Here is a 24,883-nt window from a genome sequence, read left to right on the forward strand (position 1 = left end):
TTTTAACCGGTGTTGAATAAAATGCAACACCTAGGCGTAAAATCATATAAGAAAACCATAAAAGAAGGCAACTTGCTTATATCTTGCTTTATCTAAAATGAACACATAAAAAATACAATTAATACAGAGTTAATTTAATTCCATTATAGTAGCATACAGTGTTATATTAATGTCGGGTGTACAATGTAGTGCTTCAATAATTCCATACATTTGATTTGCCTTTTTTTTTTTTTTTTTTTAAGATTTTATTTTTAAGTAATTTCTAGACCCAGTATGGGGCTGGAACCTACAACCCCGAGATCAGGAGTCACACGCTCTACCAACTGAACCAGCCAGGCGCCCCAAGACTTGCTTTTTTTTTTTTTTTAACTCAGTATTGATGTATCTGGACTTTTTTTCTATTCTATCTCAACATAGAGATTATGACAGTCTTTTTAAATTTTATTAAGTAAGCTCTATACCTTATGTGGGGCTTGAACTCAGTCACCCTAAGATCAAGAGTCCCATGCTCTACCAACAGAGCCAGCCAGGTGCCCCATGATATTCTTTTTTAAAGGCTTTGTGGTATTTCATTTTATTGACACATACCATAATTTAACCACTACAGAAATTTTTCTCATTAAATTTTCTTTTTTCTTGTAAAGAAATATAAGGAATGTCTCTTTCCAGTGAAATCTTTTTTTTTTTTTTTTTTAAGATTTTATTTATTTATTTGACAGAGATGGACAGCCAGTGAGAGAGGGAACACAGGCAGGGGGAGGGGAGAGGAAGAAGCAGGCTCCCAGCAGAGGAGCCTGATGTGGGGCTCGATCCCAGAATGCCAGGATCACGCCCTGAGCCTAAGGCAGATGCTTAACGACTGAGCCGCCCCTTTCCAGTGAAATCTTAACAAAATTGTACTTTTAGTTTTGTGACCCAAACTCCTGAGTATTTTGGCATGTTCCCTTTTAATGGTTTTGGCTTCATTCCTATATATTTCAGGTCTACGGATCAATGGAGAACTAATTACTGCCTATCCCCAAGTGGTCGTAGTGAGAGTACCAACCCCTTGGGTGCAAAGTGACAGTGACATCACTGTTTTGCGCCATTTAGAGAAGATGGGATGCCGGTTGATGAACCGACCTCAAGCCATCCTGAACTGTGTTAATAAGTTTTGGACTTTTCAAGAGTTGGCTGGCCATGGTGTTCCTCTGCCAGATACTTTCTCTTATGGTAAGTTCACTAATAAGAATTTATAGCCTAATTTATAGCACTTAGAGTTTTGAAAGCCATACTAAATTAATAGGGTTATATGATACAAGGAAATTTGTGAACATGAAGGAACTTCTTATAGAAATAACTTTCAGTGTTAACAAACTGGGAACAGGAATTATAAATCCTCTGTTAATTCCATGACACTGGTAGAGTGGATTTAGCAAACTTCTTGTAAAGGGCCAGATAGTAAATATTTTGCACTTTCTGGGCCGTAAGTTCTCTCTTGTGACCCTCAGAAATGCTGTTGTAGTGTGAAAGCTGCGATAGACCATACTTAAACAAATGAGTATGGATGTGTTCCACTAAAACTTCATTATAAAGAAAAGAAAAGACCGGGCCAAATCCATCTTAAAGGCCTTACTTTGCCAAGGCCATGGTAAAAGATATTACGATTTGGTGACATCTCTGTTTAATGTCTGATTATCCTTACCAGCATTTTCATGATAATTTTTCATAAACTGTTTTCTTATTTTTAAGAAAATGACACACTGTACTTGAAAACCAGTGCTTCCAAAACTATCTATGGTAAAGAATCATTTTTTTTTAAAGACTGATATGCTGTGGATCAGTACTTTTATAAAGTATGATAAAAGTGTCTGAGCAATGCAAGATTGCTATAGAAGCTTCCAGTGCTACTCTTTTTTTTTTTTTTTTTAAAGATTTTATTTATTTATTCGACAGAGACAGAGACAGCCAGCGAGAGAGGGAACACAAGCAGGGGGAGTGGGAGAGGAAGAAGCAGGCTCATAGCGGAGGAGCCTGATGTGGGGCTCGATCCCATAACGCCGGCATCACGCCCTGAGCTGAAGGCAGACGCTTAACCGCTGTGCCACCCAGGCGCCCCTCCAGTGCTACTCTTTTTATATTTATCTGATCACGTATCAGTAGCAGAGAAGTCACATAAACAATGTTATGTTAGTATATTTCCTGCCTGTTCAGTTCTTTTCTTTGGAAAGGATCAAACTTACTATAAATCATTACAATTTTCCATAAAGACAATTCTTCAAATAAATGTTCAGTAGTATTCTTGGAGAGTTAATAAGGCTTTTTTTTTTTTTTTTTTTAACAGTTTATTTGTTTGTGTGAGAGAGAGCGAGAGCACACACGTGCACACCCACACATGGGGAGGAGTGGAGGGAAAGAGATAAGCAAACTTAGCACTGAGCATGGAGCCCCACGCAGGGCCTGATGCAGGGCTCAGTCTCATGACCCTGAGATCATAACCTGAGCCAAAATTAAGAGTCAGACGTTTAATTGACTGAGTCACTCAGGTGCCCCAACCTAAATATTTTAAAGAAAAGGACTCCCCAAGTCTGTATCGCATGTCTGGATACAGTTGCTGTTTTTAGCAATTACACAAGAAGAGACAATATGAATAGTTTGAGAATTCTGTCAGATGCCGTTGGGATATTCTAGCTTATATTATGAATCTACACTTCTGATTTCAAGAGAGTGGAAAGGAGAAAAGGGTTAAACAAATTAACAAATATTACCTATACTCTAATGTTGAAGGTTTAAAATTAGGGGACTGAATCATCTTAATTTCTCTAAGCTGCAAATGTATGATATTACAGTTGATTAATGAACTTTTTCCTGGTTTAATTTTTTTATATCACCGTGCTGATTTTTTGACAACTATAATTCGTTTTTGCTCTAATCTCGTTACTGTATCATTTGTTCTCAGGCAATACAAATAGTAAAGAATAAAACTTAACTCATGGGTACTGGGTGATTCAGTGTAGAATTCTGATTAATGATGGAGATAAGAAAAATTAATTTGTGTGTTTCATGAGAGGGAGAGAACACACATAGCATCAACCTCGTATGAGTCTTCTAAACAGACTCATTCTGTTTCTTAATCTAAACCAGGCAATAAGTATACTGAAATAGATCTTGGTGCTTCTGTTTTTTGTATAGTGGAGGAATAAGGGATAAAAATATAAAATATTGTATAGAATTAGAAAACTGAGTTGAAAGGTACTTAAGTTTTTTAAGTGAGATATTAGAATATTTATAGTTAAAGGTAGCTTTCATCCATTTTAAAAGGGGTTGTTTTAAACTGGTATTTAACTGTACTTTCAGCTTTTTAAAGTAGGCTCCATGCTGAGCGTGGGGCTTGAACTCACGACCCTGAGATCATAAGCTCAAGACCTGACCTGAGATAAAGAGTTGGATGCTTAACCGCCTGAGCCACGCAGACACCCCTCAACTTTTTTTTTTTTTTAAGATTTTGTTCATTTATTAGAGAGAGAGCATGAGAGAGAGAGAGACCTATGAGCAGTGGGAAAAGGGAGCAGACTCCCAACTGAGCAGGGAGCCCCATGTGGGGCTCAATCCCGGGACCCTGGGATTGTGTCCTGAGCCAAAGGCAGATAGATGCTCAACTGACTGAGCCACCCAGGTGCCCTAGGCACCCCTCAACTTTAAATTACGTTCTTTAAGAAAAACAAAATTTAGCTATCAGTTTCTTAACCTTCTACCTCCTCTGTGTTGCTAACTTTAGTATAGATAAAACTACACAAAACACCTATGTTAGTTATTGTTCTTAATTTCTTTTTTGCTCAAACCAGGCGGTCATGAAAATTTTGCTAAAATGATTGATGAAGCAGAAGTACTGGAGTTTCCAATGGTAGTGAAGAATACACGAGGTCATAGAGGTGTGTATGAATTGTTACTATGGTACATCATTTTGAAATTACTCTTGAGAGTTAACGGGGTGATTATACAAAATACGTTTTTCTTATTCTGATCAATGCTATTATTATTTTCTTTGTATTTCCTCATGGTTATTGACTAGACAATAGTCTTATCAATTGAAATGTATAGCCTTCGAAGGACTTCGGGAGAATAGTTAGAAGGAAATTGTTGGTGCATGGTACTTCAAACTTATGGAAGTCTACTGTGCGTTGTTCACTTTGGTTAGAAGCGATTTCTTTTCATTTAGTGGTTGTCAAGGCTTAATGCCTTGACAGGGATAGTTGGATCGAGGTTCAGCTGGGGCTGTTGAATGTATTGTTTATAATTAGGTCTCCAGTATGGCAGCCAAGAAGTCTTAGGGCTCCACAGAGAGGCTCCAGTGAACACAGAAGCTGCATGACCTTCTATGAATTAGCCTCAAAAGTCATACAGAAAAGCTTCTGCTGTGTTCCGTTGTTTGAAGCAATCACAGGCGCTCCTAGATTCATAGGGAAAGGATAAAGATTCCCCCTCTTGTCGGTGGGAAGAATGTCAAAAGATTTATACCCATGTTTTATTTTATTTTTTTAAAAGGATTTTATTTATTTATTTAGTTAGTTAGTTATTTGAAAGAGACCCATCACAAGCAGACGTTGGGGCAGAGGGAGAGGGAGAAACAGACTCCCCTTTGAGCCAGGAACCTGATGTAGGGCTGGATCCTAGGGATCATGACCTTTGTTGAAGGTAGATGTTTAACCAACTTAGCCACCGAGGCGCCCCATACCCCTGTTTTAAAAACAGCCATTTGTTTTGGCACAAAATTTGACCAGTACAGTGATGGAATTGACTAGTGAACTCAGAAATAAAACTAGGTATGTAGTAACATACTGCTATTTTATTCTATGCAAATATTATATATATTGTATAATAATATATAAGACTCATTTTTACTCAGAGGAAAGTGTTTTGCTAATAAATGAGGCTGGCATTATTGGCTCACCTGCAGGGAATACAAATCGTAGACCCCTTCTTCATGACATATACCGAAATAAATTCTAGATTACTGTAAGAATTAAGGGAGTGGTAGGAGATTATTAACTTCATCTTTATACACATTTTTGCTTTGTTTTACTCATTATCATAATTGTTACTTTGGTTAAAAAGTAATTGATTCTGAAAGAGCAGGTTGAGACCCAAGAAGGTGCAGGTGATACATATCAACTGCTTACAGTTTGACTCACATATATTTTTTATTCTTTTTCAACCTCAGGCAAAGCGGTTTTCTTGGCTCGAGATAAGCACCATTTGGCTGATCTAAGCCATCTTATTCGCCATGAAGCTCCATACCTGTTCCAGAAGTATGTTAAGGAGTCTCATGGACGGGATGTACGTGTCATTGTTGTAGGAGGCCGTGTGGTTGGCACCATGTTACGTTGTTCAACAGATGGAAGGATGCAGAGCAACTGCTCACTAGGTAAAAACAATGCAGGTGTCTTTGTAGTATATGCAGTACTACGGCTTGTCCAGTGAGTATTCATATATAACTACAGTTCTTTTTACTTAATAAGTTGAAAAACATTATCTTTCACTTGTAACTATGATCAGTAGATTTATAGTGAATATAATAAATATACTTTTGAGTTGTTTTTCTATTAATAAAATTGGATTTCTCTGAAACATAAATTTGCTTTTATACCCATGCTCAATTTATAACCCAGTTCACACTTGTATGAAATGTCTGACCAGAGTTAAAGATTCTGTCTTTGGTAGTATATTTATTTTGTGTGTAATTGGCGTTCACTCAAGCTGGGTCCTAACCTGTTTTACCCATTGGTCCAAACAAGATTACTGTTTTTTATTTACTTTAATATGTATTTTTGAAGATCTCTTATTGTTGAAGTGCCTTAGAGCTTAGTCAGGGTTTTTTCTTTTCTGTGTATTTCATTTTCTTAGTCATCTGATCTGGATCGTGGCTTTAAATACTATCTGTGTTATTTTCAAATTTATATCTCCATTTTAGGCTTTCTTCCTGAACTCCCAAGTACATATAAATAACTGCCTACTCAATATCTACCAGTAGTTGTCTAACAGACATTTTAATCCTGTCCAGAAGTGAACTCCCGATACAACTCCCCCTACGAGTGTATTTCATCCCCAGTTTTCTCCTTATCATTTAATAGCAACTCTGTCTCTCCCATTTAGACCAAAATCCTTAGTCATCGAGTCCTATACCACATATCAAAACTGTCAGATTCCAGTTTCTTTATTTCTACTCTCAAAATGTATCCAAATATGACAGTTTCTCATCTCTGCCATTAATACTGTCTTGTTTGGATTACTTATAGTAGCCCCTAATTGGACTTCTTGCTTCCATCCTTAACTCTCCTATAGTCTGTTTCTAACACAACAGTGATGTGATAGATCTTTTTAAAATACAAGTCAAATCAAGTCAGGCTTTGTTTAAAATCATCCAGTGGTTTGTGTTTCATTTAAATTAGAGTAGTCTATGGTCTTAGAGTAGACTAACAGGCCCTGTATGATTTGACCCCTCGTTACCTCTGAGATACACAACCACAGGGGTAAATCTCAGAAACATAATGTTGAGAGAAAAAATGAAAGTCACAGAAGAGAATACATGTAGTATGATTCCATTTATATGAAATTTAAATATATGCAAAAATCAATAACAGTTTGCTGGGAATATAAATTTATGGAGTAAACTGTAAAGAAAAGCATTATTGGTAAGTGTGAAATTCAGCATAGTGGCATAGAATAGGAGCACAGGGGATTTGAAAGCTAATAGTGATATAAAGCCTCTTTTGTACTCTTGAAAAATAATTTATGCCTCCTGGCATTAGTTCTTCATGTCCCATTTTACATTTTCCATCCCATCATATTATGCTTATTAGCCGCTACAGAACTGAATGGCATCTTTTCATTTCTGGGACACCTTTACCTTTTACCTTTATACCGGACATTTAATTAACAATTACTTTTTATACTTTAAGCAAAGAAGCTAAAAAGGTAAATTAAGTTTGTATTAAGTGATACTTTTTAAATTTTGAAGTAACTGAGGCTTACAGGAAAGTATGTAGGATAATATAAAGGATTCGTTTGTACCCATTAACCAGCTTGAGAAATAAGATGTTAATTTAATTAAGTTCTCTGTTTACCCCCTCCCTGGTCATTTCTCCCTCTCCTCCCCAAGTTCTAAACTTGATGTTTCTCTTTCACTTAAAAGTACTTTCAGTACTTTTTTCTTCCTAAACAAGGTATTGTTTTGTGTGTTATAAAACTTCATATAAATGATTTATAACTGTATGTTTTACTTTTTTTCACGTAGCTTCATTTTTGAGATTCATCTATGTCAACATGGTAGCAGTAGTTGACTAAATTGCCCTGCTGCATAATTTTACCTGTTGACTGCTCCAGTTTGGGCCTTTTGGAAGCAGTGTTGCTACGAAAATTTTTTTGTATCCTTCGATACAGGCCCAGGAGTGTTTCTAGGTTGGCCCATTCACTCAGAAGTGGGATTTCTGTTTTCTAGTGAGTTATATAACTTCACCTTTACTAGATATTACCAAATGAGTGTCCAAAGTCATATAATGTTTCTTTCTTGTAGTGCCACCTTCTTGCCAACTTGTGATATTGATAGACTTTAAACGTTTTGTCAGACTGGTGTGAGATTATATCATGTTATTTTAATTTGTATCTCTGAGACCCTGTTCACCTATCTTCTGTGAATTGCCTGTTGAGGTCTTTTGCCTCCTTTTTTATTGGGATTTTTTTTTCTTTTTTTAATATGACTTGAAAAAGAGTCCTTATGTAATCTGATTTCAAATCCTTCATCATTTACATGAATTGTAAATGCAGTGTTTTCATCCCAGCTTATGATATCTCATCTTTTTTTTTCCTCCAAAGATTTTATTTATTTATTTGAAAAAGAGTGCGCACGCACACATGCACACACGAGTTGGGAGGAGAGGCAGAGAGAGAGAGAAGCAGACTCCCGGCTGAGCCGGGAGCCCAACATGGGGCTCCATCCCAGGACCTTAAGACCATGACCTTAGCCGAAGGCAGCAGCTTAATTGACCGAGCCCCCTAGGCGCTCCTAGTCTTCTTTTTTGGTTTATATATGCATTCTTTGATTTATTTTTTTATTGAGGAAATTCTTTTTCATCCTATGGTTGTATTCTATTCTTGTATATAGTCCTCTAAAATTTTTTGAAGTTTCGCTTACCATGTTGAGGTGGTTAAGCTATCTGAAATTGATTTTGTTGTTCAGTGTAAGATAGAGATCCCATTTTCTTTTTTTCCCCAGATGAGTAACAGCTGGTTTTCCCAGCACTATTTATTGAATGGCCTGTTCATTACTGATTTGTAATGCCATCTTTCTTCTGTTTCAGGGTCCTCTGGTCTGTTATATACTCTTCATTCCCTATATGATTATCAGTCAGTCTACCTTATTCTTCAAAATTGAATGCCCTCATTATTCTATGCCCAGGGAGTCTTTTTTTTTTTTTTTTTATAATCCTGATTTTTATTTTTCCATCTTTATTAAGATGTAATTGACACATAACATTGTGTAGTTTAAAATGTACAACATAGTAATTTTATATATGTATATATTGCAAAATGATTACCACAGTAAGATTAGTTAAGACAGCCATTGCTTCATATATTACTGGTGTGTGTGTGTGTGTGTGTGTGTGTGTGTGTGTGTGGTGAGAACTTTAAAAAAAAAATCTACTCTCTGGCCGTGTGGGTGGCTCAGTCGGATAAGTGTCTGATTCTTGATTTTGGCTCAGGTCCGGATCTCAGGGTTGTGAGATCAAGGCCAATGTTGTGGCACTCTGTGCTTAGCAGGGAGTCTGCTTCTCTCACTCTATTTGAAATAAATAAAAATAAGTCTTAAAAAAATCTCTTAGTAACTTTCAAATATGTAATATAGTATTGTTAACAGTAGTCATCATTCTATATCTTATATGCCCAGAAGTTATTCATCTTATAACACAAAGCTTATACCTATTGACCACCTTCACCCATTTCCCCTGCCTCCCCCCTCACTCCATTCTGGCAACCGCCAATCTGTTCTCTGTTTCTGTGAGTTTGGGTTTTTTTAATTCCACATACAATCATACAGACTTCACTTAGTATAATGCCCTCAATATTTATCCATGCTACAAATGGTAGGATTTTATTTTAATGGCTGAAAAATATTCCTTTGTGTGTGTGTGTATCTCACATTTTAAAAATATTTATCACTGCAAAGTAGTGGACATCCTAGTTTCATGTGTATAACACAGTGATTTGATAATTCTGTAAATTACTCGGTGTTCACCACAATCAGCACAGTACTCACCATATAACATTATTACAGTGTCACTGACTATATTCCCTTCATCTATACTTTTCATCTCCATGACCTATTTATTTATTCATTTATTTTTTAAAAAGATTTACACATGCTTGCAGGGGAGGGCGGGTGGGGAAGAGGAAGCGAGGAAGGGAGAGCCCCCGGAGGTGGGGCTCAATCTCATGAACCCGAGATCACGACCTGAGTGAAAAACAGTCAGGTGCTTAAGGACTGCGCCACCCAGGCACCCCCATGACTTCTTTATTTTATAACTGGAAGTTTGTACCTCTTAATCCCCTTCACCTATTTTACCCATCCTCCCCATCCCCTCCCTTCTGGAAGCAAGTTGTTCAGAGGCCTTTTTTATATGAATATTCTCTTTTATTCAGTATTTACAGTAAATGTAACTACATCTCTTCAGTTCTGGTATTGTAGCAAGTGTTTAGTGACTATTCTTTAGATATTGCTAGGTATTGTTAGCATTCCCATTTTATTTTATTTTTTGTAAAGATTTTATTTGGGAGAGAGAGAGTGAGCGAGACAGAGAGAGAGCACAAGCCAGGGGAAAGGCACAGGGAGAAGCAGACTCCCCGCTGAGCAGGGAGCCTGATAACAGGGCTCAATCCCAGGACCCTGGGACCACGACCTGAGCCTAAGGCAGATGCTTAACCATTTGAGCCACCCAGGTGCCCCAGTATTCCCATTTTAGAGATGAGGAAGGCCCAGAACAGTTAGGTAACTTGCTCAAGATAACGGATCTAATAATGGTGCAGCCAGAATGCAAATACACTATTTGGCTCCAGAGTTGTCCTCTTTAGCCACTCTTTGAATATGTTGATTTCCAAAATTGGAAAAATTACATGGAAGCTATGCAGATCATTTAGATTTTCAAGTAAATGACATGAATTTAGCCTTTTTTTTTTAAAACTGTTAAGCTGTGTGCCTCTGTACTTTTCTTAATGTTTATTAACTGTAATATGATCTCAGTTATGTGAAATTACATAGACACATCTGATGGATAGTTAACTAAATGTTACATAATTATGGTTAGTACTGGAAATCAGCTTTCAAGCTATTTTTGCAAAGACTATTTCGGTTTTTCCATAATGAATAGGTTTGGTTGACTTTAAAACATTTTAAATAGTTTTATACAAAGAAATAATTTTATAAAATTATTTAAATATCATCCTTTTCATCCTCTCCCCCTCCCATTTTCCTTACGTCTTCTACTCTCCTTTTACCTACTATATAGGTCCCTTTATTGATTTGCACTTCCTTTCAGTTTTTGCCACTGTGAGCATGTTGCTATAAATGCATATCTTTGTGAATAATGCTTTTACATACTGGTACTTTTGTGTTGATGAGTTTCAAGATTGGTATTACTGGCTCAAAATATTTTTATATTTAATTTTTTAAAAGATTGTATTTATTTGACAGAGAGACACAGCGAGAGAGGGAACACAAGGAGGGGGAATGGGCGGGGGGGAAGCAGGCTACCCTGTGAGCAGGGAGCCATTCCAAAACTCTGGGATCATGACCTGAGCCAAAGGCAGACGCTTAATGACTGAGCCATCCTGGCACTCCTATATTTAATTTTTATAGATGTGGCCAGATTAATTTGCCAGAAGGCTATAAGTGTATTTTTAAGTCTGACATACTAAAATACCCTTTTTTCCTCCCCCTTCTCAAGCACTGTTACTTTTTCTTTTGTCTTAAGTTTTTCCCCACCTAATGGCAGTTAAAAGCTCTCTCACTGTTAATTTAATTTTATTTTCTTAACTGTTAATGATGGGAGTATCTTTTCAGAGCTTATTGGTAATTATGTGTACTTGTATATGAATTGGCTTTTATTATATTTGTTGTCGTTTTGTTTAACATTTCTGACCAGTAACCACTAAATGCCAGCTTACTAAATGCCGGCTATAGCTATAGCCTTCCTCTAATCTCAGTTAAACAGCCCAAAATGCCACCGTTCAGTTTCTAAATTCTCCCCTGTTGAGAACCACTGCTTTAGAACCTCCAGTACAGTGTTAAGTAAGGATTGTAAGTATCTAAGTTTCTGATTTTTGTTGAAATAGATTTAAAGTTTTGCTATTTAGAATATTTTTAAGTAGCTTTATTCTACTAGAGTTCTTAAGTAGGAATGGTTGTCTAATTTTATCCAGTGCCTTTTGAAATCCTTATATTGATAAGATCATTAGTGTGTTTTCCACCTTTAATTTCTTGATGCGTAATGGGTTGTGTTGATAAATTTTAGATTTAAAACAGTTTTTGAACTACCCTTGCATTTCTAGAATAAACCTTCTTTAAAGAGGTATTAGCATATTTTTACATTGGGATTCCTTTAGTATTTCATGTAGAATATTTACATGTATTTTAATAATTAAAGATTGGTCTGTAATGTTACTTTTTAAGACATTGTGATCATTTTTAATATCAAGGTTATATAACATTGGTTTTTATTCAGTGTATTGGGGGAATTTTCAGTCTTTTCCTAGGGCATTCTATAGGTAAAGTTAACATCAGAATAAAGGATAGCTAAAGAAAACTCCACTTTGAACCCATCTGGTCCTGATTCTTTTTGTAGAAGTAGCTCTTTTATCACCTTTCCAGTCTCTTCTGTAATAATAGTTGGCCTGTTTAATAAAGTTTGCTTCTTCTTGGATCAATGTTGGTGATTTCTCATTTGCTTAGAAATGAGCCATTTGTTTTAGGTTTCAGGTTTTAGTTTTAGTTTCATGAGATGATTGCTTATGTTTATTTGAATCTCTTTATTGTCTGCAGTTCTGTCTTGGATATCATTCATAATTTTGTCAAAGTAGCATTTGGATTTTTTTTCCTCCTATTTTTTCTGTTGTAGTCATTCAACGTTTTCTCTTTATTAAATTTCTCAGTTTCTTTTTCTAAGAGTACTTAATGTCTTCTTTCTAATTTCAAAATAAAAGTTTTGGTATGAAGTGTTTTTACAGATGGTATTTATTTTCCTTTAATTTAGGGGATCAGTGATCTAATTTCTAAGTCCTTAATAACTTTTTGGTTACTTAAATCATTAATTTCTAATTTCTAATCTTCTTGGGTTATTGTGAGAGAATGTTGCCTGTAAAAAGCGTTTTATAATTTGTTGGGGCCCCTCAGCTCCTTCGGCTGAACATGTGACTCACAATTTTGGCTCAGGTTCATGATCTCAGGGCAGTGAGATCTCAAGCGGAGCTGAGCATGGAGCCTGCTTGGGGTTCCTTCTCTCCCCCTCCATCTGTCCCAACCCCCACTAACAAGCTCTGTCTTTTCTCTTAAAAAAAATTATTAGGGTCTTGTTTTGTTTTGGGCAAACACATGGTCGTTTATTGTCAATATTTGATAAAGGAAAAATGGGTATATACTATATTCAAGAGGTATAAGGCTATGAAGTGAAGTTTGTTTTTGCCTTTGTCCCTTATCTCTTTGCCCATCCCTTTAGTTTTCAAAAATTTTTTCATTTGGTACAGCAAGTTTATCTATAGATAAACTTTGTCTTTCATACCAGTCTGACCAGTTTCCACCTTTTCCATGGGAAATTTGTTTGTTTCTAGTGTAATTGCCAATACAGTTCATTTTATTCTTTCAGTTTTATTTTGTGTTTGCTGGTTTATATGGTGTACCATTAATTCCATTTTCACCCCTGTTGCCAGATTCAATCTGGATGCTCATCCGTGGTTTTACATTCTATTAGTAGTTAACTTCTCTTTCCCTGTGCTTAAATCAGACACGTATTTCCTCCTATTATTTGAGAAGGTAACAGTTGTCCCTGATACTCTCCATTTTCTACTCTCCTCTGCCTTCATAAAAATATGAAGTCTTTAGAATACCTTCACTTCGATCCATATTATTGCAAGTAAAATCGGTTTCTGTGAAAGTTTAATGCAGTCTCAGAAAAAAATAGCGTATTGAAAAAGCACTGAGTTATTTCTTTGCCTGAATTGGACGGGGATTCTTTAATGAAGGAAATTCAGACTTCGGAAGTCACAGTTTTACACTAGAATGGCACATTTGTTCCCACTACTGATTTAAAAGACAGCATTAGAGGCAAGCTTTAGTTTTACTCCAAAAATTTATCATTTTGGTAACTTGTCTTGTTTTCTTTTTTGCCAGGTGGTGTGGGGATGATGTGCTCCTTGAGTGAACAAGGGAAGCAGCTAGCTATCCAGGTGTCTAATATCCTGGGGATGGATGTGTGTGGCATTGACCTATTGATGAAAGATGACGGCTCCTTCTGTGTCTGCGAGGCCAATGCAAATGTAGGTTTCATCGCCTTTGATAAGGCTTGTAATCTAGATGTAGCTGGTATCATAGCGGACTATGCCGCCTCCCTCCTGCCCTCTGGCCGGCTCACCCGGCGTATGTCCCTGCTCTCCGTGGTGTCCACGGCCAGTGAGACTAGTGAGCCGGAGCTGGGTCCCCCAGCCAGCACTGCTGTCGACAACATGAGCGCAAGTTCCAGCTCTGTTGACAGCGACCCTGAAAGCACGGAGCGAGAGCTACTCACCAAGCTCCCAGGGGGCCTATTCAACATGAACCAGCTGATAGCCAATGAAATCAAACTCCTGGTGGAGTGACTCCACCGGTAAATAATTAACCAACAAAACCCTTGTAAAACTCACTTTCTTTTTCTTCTTTTTTTCTTCTTTCTTTCTTTTTTTTTTTTTTTAACCTACTTGCAATGCTGTTCATGGAAGGTACTCAGGAAGATGAGAGAAAATTGAGTAGGATTAGTTAGGAGAGAAGGAAGGGGAGATAGACTAGACCTCTGCTATTAAGATGTTACTGACTTTCATTTACAGATGATACAGATAGAATGGCAGAAGAGGTGAGATACAGAAAAATGTCAGGCTCTATAATAGTTACCCTTTTAAATTACTCAAAGTGTATGCTCTCAGGCCATGAAGAACACAGTGTTTTTCATGGTCGCTTGCTTTTGTTTTTGTACAGTTACTACAAATTTTGACGTAGCATAACTTCACATTGTGTTGCAAAGATTTGTAATGAGTGAGGAAAACATCTATCTAAATTATAGGAATTTTTACATACAAACCTGAAAATTCTGCCTTTACGATATTAACTAGCAACTTAACGTTCATAGTTTATGAAATCTTGAGGAGCTCTTTTACTGGGATTTATTATTTCTGTTTTTTGGTTTTCCCTTAATTTGGGTGGGAGGGCAACATTAATATGACCCAATAAAGGTTTCTTAATGACAGAATTGGCATTTTCGTATGATGAAAGGGAAATGAACAGTATTGCAATGTCTGGTACACAAAATGACATTTACTCCAATGTAGATAAAATTACACTAGTTTAAAATATGTGCATTGACTTGTATTTGTTAGTGTTTTAATCTTTTTTGAAAGATATATGCTCTGTTAATGTTGCATTTTTTTTTAATACATGCTAGTCTAACATTCCCTGATCTATGCCTGCATCTTTAACAATGGCCAAAGTGAAGAAAGTGCTACCTTTTTTGTTAACAAGACACTGACTTGAAACATGTGCATTTAAAGCCTTTTCCTTTTTCTTTTTTCTTTTGGTGGTTGGGCATTTAAAGTATAAGGACAAGGAAGAATATTTTTGGGGGGCAAATCGAGGGCCTATAAGTTCTTAAGTATAAAGCTGAAGTGATTTTATAATACCAGCATTATATATTTGCATTTTTCACATTTTAGGAGGGAGTATATATGTGTGTGTGCACGCATGCATGTGTATGTGTTTTGCTTTTTGTTTACACCAACCAATCAAAAAGGATAGATTCCAGAAAATGGAGCATGATGGGGAAACACAGTTTTTACCTTAAATAACAGATAACTTGTTTTAATAACTACACTGGGGTAGAGGTACTCACTAAAGACAAACAGAATAGATGCTTCTTAGGCCTTTTTATGTATATGTATGTTGTTTGGTTTTTTCTTTGGTTCTAGACTGTTCAGTGTATGATTTATTTAAGGCTACATGCTTTTCTATGCTTCTGGCTGTGCATTTTCTCCTATTACACATAGGTTTTAGGGTGGGGTGGACTGGACGTTTTTGTTTGGGGACTTATTTTGCAGTATTAAGTCTCTTATAGCCCAACTCTGAAGCCTTCAATACTGTCCACTCTTTATATTCCTTTAATTTCTGAATTATAAAAGCCCCAAAATGGTACATAACACGAGCCTTTACAACATGGGTAAATCTATTTGAATAATGGGTTTGGAAGGTGTGTTAAGAAATGGAGATGCTCCAGAGCTCAACGTAATTTTTTTAAACAGCAAGTTCCATCTCACTACAATCCTCTGAAGCTTTTACCTGAGTCCTTTCTTGCCTCTCCAGTGCTTTTTTCCTTCAGATGGACCTTAAACATAATTTCTCGGACACTACTAGAGAGACTTCGAGGCAATAATAAAAGATCAGTATTAACCAGCTCTAACAGAGGTTTGATCATGCTTGTACAGTTTTCCCCCCATTTTAAAAAGGAATGTAATAAAATTTGTTTTTTTTCCATAGAATTAAATAATATTAAAATTGAGTGAAAGGTTGATTGTTGGCAAATAGAATAGTACCTCTAATCTGTGCAATGTCTCATTTCACCTCAGAAAAAGATGATAATAAGAGGAATTTCTAATTTAGGATATTCTAATCTCATATAAAAGAATTTGACTTGCATAGGGTTATTCTGGGCCTTACATATGTATGTAAGTACCTCTGACTCATTAATAGAGAGTAATACTTGGTACTTCTTTCACTGAACGACCATAGGAGGATGCATATTTGGGATAGAGAAATAAATGAGGGAGAAAGAAGTGCTTAATTAAGTCATTATTCACGTCATTGTGTAGAGAGCATCTGGTTGTCACATAAATTATACATTAAATACTTACATAGCACATGTATATAGATTTATGAATTTTAAAACATAAATATAACACCCTCTCTACTTGATGAAAAACTCAGGGTTTGTGTTGGGTGGGATAAGGTGTCAGGAAAAATGTAGATATACCTTTAAAAACATTTTACCAAACTAACCAAATACAAGAATTATCTGAGATTATTTCATCTTTAGCTTTATTCACTACTGATCAATCTTTTGTACATTCACACTATATTAAAACATAACTTTACCAGCCTATTTCTGGATTCGTACACTCACATGTTAGAATGAAGAGGTTAGGAATGATCATCTTAGAGTTTAAAAACATGAATATCTTCTTGAACTCCCTCAAATTAAGGTAAAGAATATGAACAAATCATTCTGGAAGAACCCAAATGAAACACTCCAGATATTTAAGTGAAAGTTAAATATATTTTCATATTGTTTAATAACTTTTGTATAATTTTCATTGTTATTATGAGAGGTAAAAATGTACTTATCAGATATGTATAATTCTTATCATGCCCAAATCTGAATTATTGTACAATTGTGTATTGTTAAAATTGTAATTCTTAATTGTATTTTAAAAGTAATTCTTTCTGATACTGTTTTTATGTTACCTATGATGAAAACTGGACTGTACATACACACACACGCACACACCCACCCACAAACTATTCCATTTAAAATTTTTAATAGTTTTTTTCTTTTTTTGGTGCCTAATAATTGGTCATTTCTGCTGGCTTTTGCTCCACTGAACTTTGAAATCTTTCTGTATATGCTATCAATAAGAAAATATGCTGGAACGTTAGAAAAATCCACCAAGAGACTTGCTTTCATCAAGCACTTTATCAGACTTTTGAGAAGGTATCGAAGGCATTGAAAGAATTGACTTTCAAAATCATCTCTTCTTTTTCTCAAGAAGAAAACAATGGAAAAACAAATTCTCTTCATTCAGTGAATCCCTGGTTTGGGGCCTGGGGAGCTTAGAGACATTGTGAAATCAAATCTTGTGTTACATTTTTCTCCTGGCTCACTCTTTTTGAGAAGGTTTATGGGCTATATGGCTGGTGAGACACGATCCCCTCCTAAGAAAATGTAGGTGCTCAGACAGGTAACCTCTGCTGCTACTGTTTTTATTTGTTTGTTTGTTTGTTTAATTTCATTTAAAATTTGTTTTTGTTGTACTAGGATATTTTTAAATGTAATATATTGCAGGATTATAACCAGGTTCACTGCTTTCTTTCTTTCTTTTTTTTTTTTCTTAAAAAAAAAAAACCAAAGTTTCATTTTAAGATACATTTAGGCGCCTTTGAAGCTTGGATTTTGGAATGTTTCAGTAGTGGACAGAAATCTGCTGTTGGAATCTTCTAGTCTTCCAGGTTTAATTTGAAATGTTTTTAGTTTTGTTTTGGATTTTTGTGTGGTATTTTATTTCCTTTATATCAGTGCCCTTTTGCCATGCTGTTTTGGGGTGGCTGCCTAACTCTAGTGAAAATTCTTTCTATATTAACGGAAGTTTGGTGTTTTAAATTCCTTAATGTTTTGCATTTTTTAAAATTGTTTTTAAAGAAATATTCTAACTGCTTGCACTGTTACTGTTCTTTGCCAGCCTTTTCAGGAGCCAAAAAAACAAAAACAAACAAACAAAAAAATACCCAGAGAAAAAACTTTCCTTCTTCCCCCTTCCTGATGATGAGTGAGAAGTATTGAGAACTTTCGGGGTCAGTGCCCTTCTAAACTCCCCTTCCCCCAATAATGCAGCTGTATAATGAATGGTAAATGCAGCGGTTTGGATTCAGGCACAGCCCCAGCCTGCTTGCAGGTAATTTGACTCTCCTTTCTTTCCATCCCAAGGCTAACTTGACTTTCTTTTTAAAAATTTTTCTTCATGTACTTTAAAGGCAACCATGGGTTTGTAAAAACTCTTGTTTAGAAAATAACGCATAAGTATATCTAACAAATAATTTGATTAAAGAAGAACTTTTGGGGGTAAAGTTTGAGTTGGTTGGGATGAACTCCAAACTTTCTTTGGGGATTTACTTGGCCATTTAGATAACTCCATTCCTTGCATATATGTCTATAATTAAGTATTTCAGAGTGTGACTTTTTGGCTTTGTTTTTGTTTTGGGTTTGTTTGTTTCTTCCATTGTGCTACTCTGGCTTAAGCTTTTTCAGGGGTTGGTGTTCCGAATACACAGTGAGCTCACAGTATAAAGACATCAATTAGGAGTTGACAGGTATGGAAAACTAGAGTTTTGAAAAGGTAAAATTAGGTTCTAGGTTATATATATGGTAAAAACTTACCATAGTGTTGAGTTGATCTTAGTACTTCTCTTTGTGTGACATCATTATAAAAGTGAAAAGGAATGATGAGACAAAGATAATAGAAAACATTTCAGTTATTTTAGGAACAGTGTGATTTCAGAACTAATCATTTTAGCATTTCTAAGACACTAGTTCTAACAAAGAGATAGATACGAATAGTTTCAGGTTATCATAATAGTTCAAATATTTAAAAAATTACAGGTTTGAACAGATTGGAGGGCATTTCTGAAGCACAAATCATTAAGCCCATTAACCAAGACTGTAAAATATAAAACAAGGTTAGTGGCAGGAATAGGAATACAACTTGTCCATTTTAATGTAGCCTTTCCGTTAGTTAATGTAGTATACCCTTCTCTGTCTACCCCAGTCCCTTGCCCTTTCCTCCTTTCTCCTGTCTTTCCTAAAGTTTTAGTTCTAATATAAGTTGTTATCATTGGGAAGATAATCCTCTTTCTGCTAGGTAGAATTTTAGTGACAGTGGTCAGGACATTTTCAAGATAGACTTCTGCACAATTTTATTCTGTGACTTCAGATGTCCTATCCGAAGAGGTTTTAAGTTCACTAGTTAGCTAATAGGATATCATGGCTTGTAATGCATTCTATAGCTGAAGGCATAAATCATTAACCTGTTTTGTGCTTCAATTCACTCATATAAGATAGGGCCAGTCTCTTCCCTAAACATCCTAAGACAAAAATATGTATGTGTTGAACTAAAATTTACTAACAGAGGAATCCCAACTGCCTCCTGAAGGAATTTGAGATATATACTAAAAAAGGCTTGTACCAGAGAACCTTGTTCTCTTGCTAATAATCGCCAATATTAGAATGTGTGGACTATGTGATTCCATGGGACATGGAGAATTTAACAGTCTCCATTCTGCTATGTCCGTGAAGATCACGGACTTGTTAAGAATGATCTTGCTTTCAGATTTCACCATATTCAAACTTACTAGCTGGGCCTTATATAGCATATATACCTGGCTGCTCTTGTGGGGTTTGGGAACATGAGGGGTGGGGTGAATTGTTGTTGTTTTAGGTTTCAGTCAGACAGACATCACTGTGCCCCAGTTCCCAGAAGCACAGCAGGCCTCTAGGAGCATCCGTGGGAACGGCGCAGTCCTGACATCACCACCTCTCCTGCTCAGGCTCATCCCATATACAGAGGTCAAAGGGTGGGGTTTGAGATCGGGGGAAGGAATGAGAAAGTAGAAACAATGTCACTGCAGTGCCACTGTTGACTAGCCTTTGGTGCTTATGTCAGTGTTTGTTTTATTTTTTATGTTGGCAAAACTACCTGTTTTGGGGTAAAGGTAGTGGGAGGGTGGAACAAAAACAAGCCATTACTTTTATTACTAGTTCATTAGTGGATACTGTTCTTTAGTAGCTAATACAGAATAAACTTGGAACCTAGACCTTCAGTGACAAGGAGAATGGGAATAGAAATGAATCTGAGGACTTTAACAAACGGAAAATATTTATGTTGTGTTAGTTTCCAGTTCTAAAACTGCTATTACATTTGTCCCTCTGTCTCCCTTTTTCACCCTAATTTTTTTGTGTATGTATACAGTTTGAGGAAATGTGCATTTGTGATCAGTCCTTTTAAAAGGACTCAGTGACTTTATTACTCTTGCAAAAGATATACCCAATGCTTGTATGGGCATACAAATGCTACCCTATTTTAAATATAGGTGGCGTATGTGTTCGTGTTTTAATGTATTCAGAGCCATTGGGCAATAAGCAGTCCAGAACATTGAAAACTCATACAGGTAAAGCACCTAACGCCTTTAGTTTCTAGAATTACTATTAAAAACTCCTTTATTGCTGCATCTTCCACAATTCTTTATAGTCTCTGAACTTAAAATTTGCAGGAGTTGTGCACTATTACCTCATTAAAATTTTAAGTTGCACACTTATTCATAAGATCGTAGGGATAGATGATAGGAAAGTGTAACAAAAGAAATGGTTCCTTGAGATGGCAGCTGCTGAGTGTCTAAATCTTTCCACTTAAAAAAAAATTCCCAGCTTAGCATGAATATTGATCATATGTTGTTTGATTTTCTGTGATTGGGTTTTTTGTTGTTTTGACTTTGGCGGGGAGGTCTTGGGGAATCAGTGAGGGAGCTCATACACATGTGAAAATATGAAATGTTAAAGAAAGGAGTTTTTCCATTTAATCTGAATAGTAAGCAAGAACTTTTTCTATATACCCTTCTGCTGCAGCAGAGAGATAAACTGGTAGGTGGCAGCAGAAGAAGGAATTCTTCAGATTGATGGCTACTGAAAGAATCTACATAGAAGAGATAGAGCATAACATATCAAGTGAAGCAAAGGGGGCAAAAAACGGAAGCAGGACTAAAATGTTTGGATTTTGACTCTAAATGGTAAGTTATCTTCAACTAAGAATGTGTTATCAGTCTAGTGGTATTATGTGCCATTTTGGTATGAAATCATAAATGGCTGTGTAGGTCCTTGTCTAAGATGAATTTGGCCTAACTAGGGTACTATCATTTTTTGCTTTGGAAAAAAAAAAAAAAAATTAGCAATATGTAAAATTAGGGATCTTTCCCCAATAGATTGATATATATGAACCTTTTTCCAGCTTTATTGAGGTATAATTGACAATTGTAAGATAAATGTGTACAACACTGTGATTATCTGATAGGTGTATACATTATAAAAGAATCCCCCCCCCCCGTCAGGTTACTCTTTCACATCCAATATGTGAACCTCAATGATGGCAAAAGTTATGCTTCTCACAATAAATCAGATTTTTAAAAAATCTGCAAGATAAATGAAATACACTTTGTTTAACCATTTTGTAGAAATAAAAGTGTCTCCTTTTCAGTGGCAACACTGGGAAGATAGCAACAAAAGTGGGTAATTTGGAAAACTTAACGAGGTGAAAATGATTTTTTCTTCAGCTAGCTGTGTCTTAACTGTGTAGTCCCATTTCCTTGTCTTTGTGTCTACTCATGAGTTCCACTCTGTTCACCTTTTGTTGCTTTTCTGTATCTGCTCTTACTCTTCCATTTTCTTCAGTTGGGTTTTTTCCTCAGTGTCTTTGTATCTCTTCCTCTTCTTGGTCTCCCTGTATTGCCTCTCTCTCTCATTCATTCCGTCAGAATTTTACTTTTCCAGTGTTGCCGTTTTTCATCTCTGCTTCCCTTTTTTTCTGTATGTGTGTGTCCTCCCCTTTTCATTTATATTCTCTGTGTCTGTATCTGCCAGGATAAACAGCTTTATTTTCTTTGCATCAACAATGGTCTTAAGACATTTTAATCAGAGTATCAACATCGTGATTGTTTTAGACTTTAGAGAGAAGAATAGAATAGAAGAAATTGGGATTTTTAAGTCCCTGGAAAGATTAAATTTCAGAATTGAAATTTAAATAAGATGCAGATCCATTTACGGATTCAGCCACATGTTTAACTATCTGTATCTTTATTGTTGCTGGAAACAAGCTGTTTTAAGATCACTTGGATAGAAAGAAAAGTCCTGTGGTGGTTAATTTCATCTAGACTTTAGCTTCAAATTGATTCTGATTTTTTCAGGTTTATAGTGAAATCAGGAAATCAGCAAATCAGTAATTATTTTATAGACATTTACTAGAGAAAATAAAATTTTTATTGAGATATAATTGACATATACTGTAAGTTTTGAATGTACAACACAATGATTTAATATTTGTATACATTGAGAAATGATCATAGTAAGTCTAGGTAACATGCATCACTGTACATAATTACAGAAATTTTTTTTTAAATATTTTATTTATTTATTTGACAGAGAGAGAGGCAGCCAGAGAGAGAGGGAACACAAGCAGGGGGAGTGGGAGAGGAAGAAGCAGGCTCACAGTGGAGGAGCAAGATGCGGGGCTCGATCCCTTAATGCCGGGATCACTCCCTGAGCCAAAGGCAGACACTTAGCCACCCAGGCACCCCACAGAATTTTTTTTTTTTTTTTTTTTTTTTTTTTTTTTGGTGATGAGGACTTTAAAGATCTACTCTCAGCAACTTCTGAATATGCAGTGCAGCGTTATGACTTAGGTATTTTATAACTGGAGAGAAAATAAACTTTTAGTCTTTCAGATAAAAGTAATTGAGGTAATAAGTTTTTTCCTGGGATATACATGTAAACATTTCAGAAGTGTTAATTAGCTTTGTTAAAGTAGCACACAAATAATTGTTTTCAAATTTTATAGATGGTGAGAACAGGATATCCAGAGGAGAAATTATTATTTAAAGAAAAGGACTCCTGTTTCCTATTAATATATGTAGTAGCAGATTGAACTGCCGCATACAAGTGCCTGCCAAAGAAGTTTAGAATTTTTAAGCTAGAAAGCTTAGAGGCTATATATTATAATCTTGAATATGCTAGCCAGAGCAAGGGCCCAAGTCTCCTACCTGCTAATAAAGTGCTGATTGCATTATATATCATGCATCTTTCCAAATCTGTTGTAGTAACTGAAGAAATGAAATGCTCTGTAATAAGAACTGTGATATACCAATAAAAAGTTATCACTATTTGTGCTTGTGGTTATCTAATGTGGTGGGGCATCTGTTCAAATAAAGCATAGTAAGGCAAGCTGTGGGTGACTGTTTTAGATGGCTTATGTGTAAAATTAATAAGTACATCATTTATAGGGTTTGGTAATGAAAAGGTGTCCCTTGTTAAGACACAAAGAAGCCTTCAGGTTCTTTGCGATTTCTGGTTAAGGGAGAAGAGGAATGGATTCCTTAGATCTAGTATACCATGGCTGAATAGTAATGTGAATAGAATAACTGTGATACCATTGACTAAATATGCAGTATTCTGTTCCTTTTTTTTTTTTTTAAAGAAGTGTAAAAGGAAGTTACCTTCGATTAAAAAATATTTATCCTAATGCCAATTGACATTATGTATACCAGTATGGAACACAAGACTACACAGTCTAAGTTCATATGGTTAGAATTTCTAAATATTTTCTAACAGATTTGTTTTTATCACAAATTTTCATATAGTTCATACAGAGATGGTTCGTATAGAGATCAGTGCTTTAGAAGTGAAAGAAGATGACCAACTTGAATTTTAATCTGAACCAAAATTTATTGTTTATTGTATAACTTACTGAAAATGTAACCTAGGGACGCCTGGCTGGCTCGGTCGGTAGAATGTGTGACTCTTGATCTCATGGTTGTGAGTTCAAGCTGCACACTGGGCCTGGAGCCCACTTAAAATAAAAATTAAAAAAAAAAATGTAACCTAAGGTAATAGGATAAGAACATAACATTTAAATTTTTTTTTTTTTTAAGATTTTATTTATTTATTCGACAGAGATAGAGACAGCCAGCGAGAGAGGGAACACAAGCAGGGGGAGAGGGAGAGGAAGAAGCAGGCTCCTAGCGGAGGAGCCTGATGTGGGGCTCGATCCCATAACGCCAGGATCACACCCTGAGCCGAAGGCAGACACTTAACCGCTGTGCCACCCAGGCGCCCCAAGAACATAACATTTAAATTTAATTTTGTTCAGGCATTTGTTATAATTTTATGTTTATTTTGTGTGGTAATTATTTTTGACTCAAGGTTTTCCTCTTGGTATAGTTTTTTTGACTAAAATCACAGTTGTCTTTATTAATAGGATTTTTAAGGGATAAAATTGCTGATACATCTTTATATGTCAGAATAACAGACTGTACCTTAGTATACTTAGTATACCTTTTTCAGATGAGATCACAAAGGTAAAGTGTGGTAATCACAAAAAAAAAATCGTGAATTGTTTTGGTAATCTAGACAGTTTGTAATATTTTATTGTCACAGTTAATTTTCAATATTTTATTTTTCTTTTTTCTCATCTTAATTATAAAGACTGTTTAAATCTGATTTAAGTGAGCTGTATGTGTTTTTCCCCTCTAGGTTCTTTTGAAGTAACCAGTGATCCTTTTTGCTTATTACTTCATTCACAGAATGGACGAAGATAGATTTGACTGTATGTTTTTTGAAATGGAGGATAGAAATACCCAGAACAAGGAAGCAGTAGCTCTAACCTGTTTGATTCAATGTGTTTTCTAAAATAAAAACACCAGAACTGGGAATGAAATAGTATGGAGTGTGATTTGTTCTTTTGGCAGTTATTCCTGCCCGCTCCATCTTATATGAATTCACTTCAGTCTGTATGGCTAGACTTGAAGTCTAGCTCCACATGTGTCATTCTCTTTATTCCTTCCTTTTCTTCACTTTTCAAACTCCTTTGGTTCTTGACATACTGATTTTTCTATAATATATTCTGACATGATTACTTCTCCCCTTAGTATATAGGCACTAAAATATGTATCATTTTACATGTAAAATGTATTATGTGGATTTACCCCTGCCCCTTTCCATCTCACTTTATCTGTCCATGCTAAATAATTGTT

At 35.8% G+C, this 24,883-nt stretch overlaps 1 protein-coding gene across 21 annotated transcripts in view; it reads left to right on the forward strand.

Moving 5' to 3' along the window:
- The window catches only part of RIMKLB (ribosomal modification protein rimK like family member B), an 86,366-nt gene extending 61,799 nt beyond the window's left edge, over positions 1-24,567 (forward strand). For 6 of the 21 annotated variants that reach the window (XM_044385245.3, XM_057319012.1, XM_048216544.2 and 3 more), the window contains 5 exons: positions 982-1,212; positions 3,825-3,911; positions 5,201-5,404; positions 13,415-20,872; positions 24,384-24,567. In XM_044385245.3, the coding sequence (XP_044241180.1) occupies positions 982-1,212; positions 3,825-3,911; positions 5,201-5,404; positions 13,415-13,878 (986 nt within the window). In that variant the 3' untranslated portion in view covers positions 13,879-20,872; positions 24,384-24,567. The remainder of the gene's footprint in view (positions 1-981; positions 1,213-3,824; positions 3,912-5,200; positions 5,405-13,414; positions 20,873-24,383) is intronic. The other 15 variants (XM_057319015.1, XM_057319018.1, XM_057319020.1 and 12 more) reach the window with 7 other exon arrangements.
- The last annotated feature ends 316 nt before the right edge of the window (positions 24,568-24,883 follow it).

Source organism: Ursus arctos, unplaced genomic scaffold, assembly GCF_023065955.2.
Source record: "Ursus arctos isolate Adak ecotype North America unplaced genomic scaffold, UrsArc2.0 scaffold_26, whole genome shotgun sequence".
Lineage (NCBI taxonomy): Eukaryota > Metazoa > Chordata > Mammalia > Carnivora > Ursidae > Ursus > Ursus arctos.